Source organism: Scomber japonicus, chromosome 5, assembly GCF_027409825.1.
Source record: "Scomber japonicus isolate fScoJap1 chromosome 5, fScoJap1.pri, whole genome shotgun sequence".
Lineage (NCBI taxonomy): Eukaryota > Metazoa > Chordata > Actinopteri > Scombriformes > Scombridae > Scomber > Scomber japonicus.
This window is the reverse complement of record NC_070582.1, coordinates 31,106,855-31,116,456: the sequence shown is the minus strand read 5'-3', so window position 1 is coordinate 31,116,456 and position 9,602 is coordinate 31,106,855. Positions and strand designations below refer to the sequence as shown.

Sequence of the window (9,602 nt, the reverse complement as noted above, 5' to 3'; positions counted from 1 at the left end):
AACTGGCCTTCTCTAGAGGTATGTTTGGTTTGTCCGTTCTGGGCTACTGTAGAAACATGATGGTGCAACATGGTGGACTCTGTGGAAGAGGACCCACTCCCTATATAAAGGGCTCATTCTAAGCTAACAAAAACACAATGATTCTTATTTTCACGTGATTATACACTAGTTAAACATACTTATGGATATGAGATCTAATTTCTGCCAAGCCCATTCCACTAAACTCTACACACTCCACCTTTAATATTTGGCTTTTTAGCTGTGAAATGCTCCGCTATATTCAACAGCTAGTCACTATCATTATGTGTCTGTTGTTTGGTGATGGGCAAGTAGTGTACAGTGGGTTTATTAAAACCTTCTACTTATTGCAGGTGGAAAGAAACAAAACAAAACAATGAGCTAAAAGTGGCTAAAACGCTCCATTCAAAGCTGATGGGATTAGCAAAGTTAAGCAATACTTCCTTGTTTGTTCGTAACTATTAGCAGCCCTTCTCATGTCATACATAGCAAGTTGACCCATTGTTTATATAGAAATATTCATCGGCGCACCTTTAAGACAGTATGTAATGGTGCATACATGTTCACAGTCTTTATAATGCCTCGTAATGCACTTCAAGTAAAGTTCCATGAAAGCGCTGCCATGATAAATATCCCCAGTATGGTCTCCGTCTTGGATGGATGATAATTGGCAGTATGCAAGCACAGTTTAAGTACAGATCAGCCCTATAGTGTAAATGGTTAACTCCCATCTTATCAGATCAGAGGCAGTTTTCCTGTTAGCATCAGAGCACTACAGAGGGCCCCTTTGGGACTTGACTGCATTAAATTGTGTTAAATCCCATCCTTGCTGGTATTAATGACAATAAAGGTGACTATGGAGCAATAAAGCAAAAGCATAAAAGCAAGGGGTGACAACTTCAACACCCAGTAAATAGGCTTCTTTTTTAAGGTTAGTGCAAAGTTTTACCTCAAGAATTAGAATCAATTAAAAAGATTAAAATACAGTGTACTGCCTGTTCCCCAGTTTTTTCCAACAGACACAAACACAAATACTTCCAAAAGTACTGGTTGGATTACCCCAAACAAAAGCTGATTAATGGTGTAGCATCTGTTATTGGTAAAAAAAGAAAGATAGTTGTAGTGCTCTGAAGCTGTTAGGAAGTTCAGATCAATGTATTCCTGCCAACAAGATTTGGTCTTGACAATTCTCCCGGAAGCTGAGTTTCCCCTAAAAGCATCTTAGCTGTAAGTCCGTCTCTTACACACTTACTTACAACAGTAGTACAGGAGTAAGAGTGTAAGAGTGAGACTCACAGAAGGAAACGCTTAAGGAAAAATCCACACTTGAATGATAAATAAAAAGCAATCATTGCAATAATTATACAAGATATAATCACCGTCTGTTGCTGTTACTAACAGGAAATTCAATTCAGGATTTCAATCAAACTGCGACTATTTAAGCTGCTTATTGTTAAATGTGTGATCATTAAAAGGAAATGGATTTGTACATTAACATTCCCAGTTGTACCTTTCAACACACAATCCATTGGTGTGGATTTTTTGTTTGCTTTTTCCTGAAGACATACATGTTGAAATGTAGGAAAATAACCGAATGAACTAGGATGTCACACAAGCCCGGTTGGAAGAAAGTGGATACTTGACATTCAGTCCTAAAATAACTCCTGGGGTGTGTTGAACATTTCTGACTTATGTAAGAGTGGACGATGATTCAAGGGTGGATTTTTCCTTTTGAAGCCATGTTACAGGATGATTCTGCTGCAAGAAAAAACAAAAACACCAACTGTTGCTTCGTGTCTCATTACTATGCAGGTATATTACATACTGTGTGTCTATAGGATTAAAATGTTTTATGGGAAACCCAGTGCTGGTCTGGTTTATAAGTTGTGTCTGAGCCACTGAATGAAAGTTGATCATAGAGTCTGTCATCTAGCACAATTTATTCCACCATTTGTTTTACAGTAGCTTTGTAAATGCAGTTGTTTGTATGTTGATTTGTAGTAGTTGTCATACATCAGCTCTTGGCATTCTGAAGAGTGAGTAACACCTCACGTGATTGGAATATTAAACAAATATTGTTAAATATGAACGAATGAATAAATAAGCCCCGTCCAGTGGATCCACAGTGGGACTACAGAGTCCTTTTTTTTTCGGGGTCCAAGTCGCTCACGTCTCCAGTCGGCCACACACGCAGTCAGCCAGACCTATACTCTAGCAGAAACACAATGTGGGGAACCGACAGTAGCATAGACCAAGAGGCGCCTTTTTGTATCACACACACACACACACACACACACACACACACACACACACATACATACACACCCACGCCCACAAACAATCGTACACATGGACACACACACACACACACACACACATACACGCTCTTGAGGCTCTCACGAGAACATGACTAATCCATGATCACATGAAAAATCTGGCAGGTCTAAAAAGAAAAGAGGAGATGAACCGAGAGAGGTTACATGTGTAATTTACAATATGTCATGTCGCTTCTCTGTAGCTGTAAACATCAGCAAAGTAAAGGGAGGACTGCCAGTTGCACACAGGGAACATGGACATCTAGACTGTAAACATTTCAATATACAGACCCACACACACACACACACACACACACACACACACACATACATACATGAGGCTTCAGCAAAAGCTATGTTGTCATCGTCCTAAGCTCTCACACACACACACACACACACACACACACACCCCAACACACACACACACACAATGTACATACACATACCAGGTGAAGCCTGACACACATGTTACACAGTCGGAGTGTAAACTACATTGCTGGCCCGTCTTACCCCCCCCCCCCCCCACCCCCCACCCCAAACTTCTCCCGATCAGAACTGAGCATGCTCAGATGGCTCCTCTCCAGCTCCAGTCCATCTTTACAAACCCCGCCCCCCCTCCTCCATCCAGTACATACAAGACAAGCTGACATCCAAGTTTTGTGTTTTTACTTTTTTTTTTCTTTTCTTTTTTTTAACCCTCTATCCCTCACTGCCTGCCCAGGTGTGCACTCTGGTGTGGAGGATGTCTCAGGAACCAGATCTAAGAAGCAGTTTGGGCATTATTTAAATTGGATTATTATTAGTTACATTGGCGAGTAAGAGCACAGAACCGAGGCGGGGACTATTAGAAAGAAAGCACACCGGGGGGGAGGGGGGGGGGGGTCCGGGCTCTTATGAGACGTCACCAACTTGGAGTTGTGAGATGAGAGGCCCACCGAATAATGTACAAGTTAGTCCGCTCTGCAACTCAACAATCCTCCGTTCATCAGTTCCCTCCACATTCTCATCCTCTTCTTCTATCTTCCATCTTCCTTGTGTGGTTTCCTTCCTCCTCCCTCCTGCCTCACTGCTGCTCTGCTTCCTCACCTCTCTCCAGTTAAGGCCATGGGATGGCTGGACACAAATGTGACTGACGGGGCCTCGATCCGGATACAAGAAGGAAGGCCGATGCCTGGAGGCTTGTGAGGACCTGAGCATGTCAGGGAGGCAACTTGCCTCGGTTGAGTTAGGGAAGAGTCGAGAACGGTGAAGCCCTTTGAGGGACTCTGTTAGAGCGGGAGGAGTGGGAGGGAGGGGAGGGGAGGGAGTGAGGGGGTTGTAAGCAGCCTCTTCAGCAGACATAAAATGGAGGGCTCGGGAGGGGCCCTTTAATGTACGATGGCGTCGATTTGACAGTCACGTCTTTTTTTTTTGGTTCAGTTCACGAGGAGAATTATCTGGGTTAGGATGATGGATTCTGTCAGGATAAGTATGTGTTGATCGCTTTGATTGTTTCTTCAGATTTGGTTGCGCCTGTGTCCAGATATCCATGACAGGACCACAAGATGTCCTAGAGACAGAGGGAGGGGTGGGGAACAGAACGAGAGATTGTGAGAAAAAGAGAGAAAGACGATGCAGCATGTGTGACTGTAATGACATCAAAGCGTTGTAGTTTTATGGCTTATTAAGCAACATATTCAAAGGATGAAAAACAGTCTCGGTGGCTTAAGTGACAATAATGTGCGAGTGTCTGGATGTGTCTATTTGGACAAATATGTTTTTTTAAAGCAGATTACACCATCCACAATCTTTGGAACAACCTATAAAAAGCCTGTAGATTGAAACCCAGGACACCAGTAATGCTAAGTGCTAATGCTAAGGCCGACATTGGCAGCCCTATCATTTGCATGGAGCCAGTTGGTTGATGCACTAGGGGGGAAAAAATGAGGGTCGTCTCGATAAAAAATCAAAAAGTTTTGCATCAACATGAAGTATTTTTATTGTTTCAGTAGACATGAGCATTCATTTAAAGTAGTGTTTCTGTCGGCCTAATGAAGAACCGGTATTTACTGTTTTTCTAGCTCGGTTTTTGGTCTCCACCTCCTGAGAAAAATATCCGTCTTTTTAGCTGCTAAATGCTCCACTATATTCACCAGTTATTCACTAACTTAGGTGAAGGGCAGGTGGGTTCATAAAGGCTCTTTTTCTTATCTGTTTCGGCTTGAAAGAGATTTAATACAAATTGGTGAGACTGAACAAAAACAGTAAAGTTAAGACCAAAACAAACAGCTGAAAGACACTAAAATGCTCTACAGTCAGATGAAAGATCTGTGCGTGTTAGTTTCTACATGTGACTCCTTTTTTTCATTTTTCATTTGATCAGATGTTAAGACAAAAATATTGATTAGAGCACCTTTAACATGCAATACAAGTATTTACCCTTTCTACAACGAATTGGAATTCAATCAAATGCATCTGATCCATCATATTAATGATAGAAGACATTGATTGGACTGGGTATGAATTTTAATGCAAAGTCAGTATCTGCTTTTGTATACTGGTTACCTATACAGTCTTACCTTGCTACTTCAAAGTGTGTATGTGCTTTGTTTCTTACCTTGAGCAGTGTTCTTAATGGGCCTAGTGGTCAATCAGTCAGAGGGGTGTTCAGGGCAAGACCGATTGATCTCAAACCATGAGTCTATACAGCTGCAGACACACACACACACACACACACACACACACAAACACACACACACACACACACACACACACATTCAGTTATATACAGCTGCAATATAGTGGACACCTCCTTAGAATACATAATGTGAACAGTCATAGTTCATTAAGGATAAGGTCAGTCAAAATAATTACAGAAGGAGGAGAAATAATATGACAAGAAATTTCATGAAGCAAGACAGCTACGTAGAAAATAACTGAATTCTAGTTTTAAATGCATTTGGTACAACAGATGCTTGTTGCTAAAGTAACATGTAGGCGTGTTGGATGGACTCCATGCACTCCAACTTTAGCAGAACATGTACAACATAGATATAAATGAAGACCTGAGGGAAAAAGCAGTGTTATAGTTCATTCAGCATGTACTGTACATTATTTTAAACCTGTTTTTCCACACTCTTATTGTTGACTATGGTATACAAGTAGAAAGCAGCTTTAACAGTGTGTTATATTGTTATCTATGAAATACTATACTATAGGACTTTTTCCGCAGAAGACATGCTCACATGCTCACAAATGAATCATGGCTGAATTCCATTTAGCTGCTTCAGTTTTAGGGTCCTGCTATTGTTCATGCTGACTCACTGTCACACTGTCATGACTGATGGGGACACTTGAATAGAATGGAGTCATTGTTAATGTTATTAGCAACACCTTTGCCTTTCCTGCTGTGTAAAAGGCCTATTGGATTTTTTTAATGCATTTAAATAGTTTTATAAAGTAATATATAATAATTTTCGATGGTATTGTTATTATTGATCCTGTGGTTTTGCTTGATTGTAACCATCAATCCAATTTGAATCTCTTTGCAAAGCACTTTGGTCGATGTCTGTTGTTTTTTAAATGTGCTATATAAATATATTGACTTGTCTTGACCTGTTGAAAAGGAGCGATGTTGATTTGGATGGTCTTCATTGGTCAACATTCATCTGTAACTTGCCAGATAAATGAAGTGGTGTAAAAAATGTACTTTTAGTCTGAATTATAGGTTTCCAAAGCAGATAATGGCATCTAAAAGGTTTTGGAAAAACCTCTAAATGCATCATTAATATTAAAACCCCAAATACTAATGCTAATATTAATGTAAACAGTAATTCTAATAACAGCATATCCACACGTATGTGTATCTAATCCCATCAGAAATAGTACCTAATAAAAGTAAAAGTACCTTAAAAGTACCCTAAAATTCAAAATACCTTACTTGACAATGAATGTGATTTAAATTTGAACCAGTGTGGGTTCTCAAGGCAGATAAAGCATTCATGTTTTGGATGAACCTCTTAATTTTAATTTACATTGAATGTGGGTATATTAACCTTCATTCTTATTCAACGCAAATAATAATTGTATAAAGGGCATATCCACTTCCTGTATAAAAGTGTGAAGTTCAATCAAAGTGCCATATTTCCCTGTGAAATATATAGTAATGTAAGATGAAAAAGCTCAAGTGAAGTATTTTCAGATTGTACTGGACGTGGATGTGTTTTTTTCAACCCATACAGGTTTTTAAGACAGATAAAAACATCCAAAAAGTTGTTGAAGTTGGATGAAACTCTTAAAACTGAATTTAGATTGAATATTGGATCATGCTGGATTGCTTTATGGTACAAAATAAGAAGAAGGCAGCGTTCTTCCAGAGCCTCCCACAGTCTCAGTTGATAGCAGATTGCAGGAACGTACAGCTGAAGGAAAAATAATTTTCTGCTTGTTTATTTTTTTCGTTACAGCTGATGGGAAAATCAAAGTAAGTAATATCTGTTTGGGACACTAAACATAGAGCCAATGAGAAATACCAACCAACAGCTGCAGGACAACCAACAGCTTAGAAATGTTAGCAGCTATCAGTCGTCTCCAGCTTGCTCGTGTTTGTTCGTGGTAATTATCCTACGCTATCACAATTAATCTGATGGTGATATATCACAGTTTAGAAATGCTACACGCAGCACCTTTATTATCCAATGATATAATATGAATAACCTCTAAATCAAATGCAACGAGTACTGTCCATCTTTAAGGAATGTCTTTATTGGAGTGCAGCGGATTTAATTAGAAGAAGTGCAAAATTACATAACGGGCAGTGATTCAAATTTGTGTGTGTGTGTGTGTGTGTGTGTGTGTCACCTTTTGTGGTAGATGCAGAGGCACGGCAGTCTGGCTATGGTGTCCCCTTGCTGCAGTTCCTCTAGACAAATCACACACTCACCGGCATCCCTCGCCAACACATCATCTAAGGTGGCAGGCACACACACATACACACACACACACACACACACAACAAGACACGTCAACAGTTTGCACCAAAAACAGTGTCAATTCCACACTCTGACAACATATCAAACACAGCAGAGAGCAGTAGGGTGAGCAGGTTTTAAACATTACACATAGTAGATATACAGTAGTGGTTAGTTTCTGCTTATATCAGAAATTAGTCTGTTTCCAAAGTAGAAGTGTTGCATCCATCAGATGGAAATATATTTTTTATTTCCCCTCCATCTACTTACTGTGATGAAGGCAGGCTCTTAAAGTCTTGAATGGCCTATACAGTATTGAATAGTTAATATATGAATCAATCTAAAAAGATTTTACGTTCAGTCAAATGGTAGTTGCAAATACACCAACTGACAATTAAAATATCATCTTAGTGGTTAAATTGCTTTCGTATGAATATTCCAAGCTGCTTTTAAACTGTATATTTTAAGTAAAACCTACTGTATAGTTATCTTGTTTATTTGACAGATAAAGTGAATGCAATAAGGATCAGGGCCACAGAACAGTGTTTCACAAAGTGGTTGCTGCACCCTAGGGAGCCTTAAGGATAAATACATGATGTCACAACATTACCCAGCATACCACAATCAATTTAATGAACATTTTAAATAATATAACTAGATTTTGATGTTATGTCCTAAAAAATATGAAGAAATAACCAATAAACATTGAAATCAACACATTAAAAACGCTGTGCTTCTAAACTAACTTTTGACGGTTGTCACATTAACTCAAGCATGAAAATATTCTGAGCACATGACAGAAATAAAGCAACTGTCACAGTAACCAGTGGAGATATTTGTCACTGTAAAAACAGCTCAAAGAAATGTTCAAACATATCAACTCTCAGCACAGTCGGAGATGACTTAAACAACTAAAAGCAGGTTGTAGCCTACAGTGGTACTGTATGTAGGATCAGGACACATGTTGACACAAAACACCCGCTGACAAGACATTGATTATTTCAGGGCACTATTAGATGTGAATACAACAGAATCAATGCAAGATATTATATAAGTACATTGTTTTGAACAAACCAATGTTTTAATTACCAATTACCATCATTTTTAAAAGATTATTATGAGCATATGCATATGATATGATGCATAACACACTGTGCATACACTGGGCATGTGAAAAATAAAGTTTTGATGTTCTGAATTTGAAAAAAAATACCAGAAAAATATAGTATGACATGTCAGTGGGATTCTTTACACTCAATCTCTCTGTGGGCCAACAGGTCCCAAAAAATTCATAACGCTTCATTTCACATCTGCCACTGTGGGGCACAACTACAAAGGCTCTGGAAGCCTGACTGCTGCTCCAGTTTGAGATTGGCTGGTTGGTAAAGCAGAAACCCAGCTTCTAATCCACAGCGAGTCAATTAAGAGCCAAGGCGGTCGCAGTTTGTCACCAATTATCTGCTTGTTTTGTTTTGGGTGTCTTTGGTGCTAAGATGACTGGGTGTATTTACTGCATTTGTTCCTGCTTTGACTGCTTATTATTACTCTTCTCTTTGTCTGTTCACTCATGGTAGGAATTCAATTCAATTCAAATTACTTTTTTCCTCCCTCAAGGGGCAATTTGTGGCAAGCTGGTTTGCAAACATGAAAACAAAAAAATTCATTCAGATGCATAAAAAAGCAATTAGAACAGATTAAGGAAAAGCGAAAAAATGACATGAGCTGATGACAGTGGCTAATCTATTGTTCACCAACAGTGTCAAACACCAAAAACATTATGTCGTAAGTGTATTTACATGTATCAGTCAAACTGAACATTACTTATCATGACTGACATGTTTTGCTTTTGGAAGAGACCAAACTTTCTCGATTTGTTTTTTATACAGGATAAAATATGTTTCTTGTGGCATGAAGAGATGCAGCCAATTTTTCCCAGTGGCCACTCGAGGTATTGCAGTAAAAAAATAGACCACCACTGTAAAAGAGATCTCTACAATTGTTGACAGGACACCGTGGAAAGCAAACAATTCTATTATGAGTTTTTATATTTGTAAAACTTTCCATAAGCCGAGAAAAACAATTAAAAAATCAGTGACGTCATCACAATGTAAAGTCTATGGGCTGATTAGGAACTCGTGGGCAGGGCCAGCAGGGGACACACTACTGCGCATATTCAGTGGAACACATAATGTGGAAGTAAGCCCCTAAAATACTAACTTTTTTTGGTGTATGCACCAGCCGAGCAACTCTTATAGAACTGAATGTGCGCCATTTTGGCCCAGTATCCAGCTCTTTTAGCCTAATACATCCATGGTGAACA

The 9,602-nt window shown here is 39.2% G+C and overlaps 1 protein-coding gene across 1 annotated transcript in view; it reads right to left on the bottom strand.

Annotated features, from left to right (window-relative positions):
• Positions 1–3,809: 3,809 nt before the first annotated feature.
• The window catches only part of znrf1 (zinc and ring finger 1), a 53,818-nt gene continuing 48,025 nt past the window's right edge, over positions 3,810–9,602 (bottom strand). The window contains exons 3-5 of the mRNA XM_053319567.1: positions 7,173–7,278; positions 4,930–5,021; positions 3,810–3,882 (exon numbers count right to left, since the gene is read on the bottom strand). Of these exons, the coding sequence (XP_053175542.1) occupies positions 4,964–5,021; positions 7,173–7,278 (164 nt within the window). The 3' untranslated portion in view covers positions 3,810–3,882; positions 4,930–4,963. The remainder of the gene's footprint in view (positions 3,883–4,929; positions 5,022–7,172; positions 7,279–9,602) is intronic.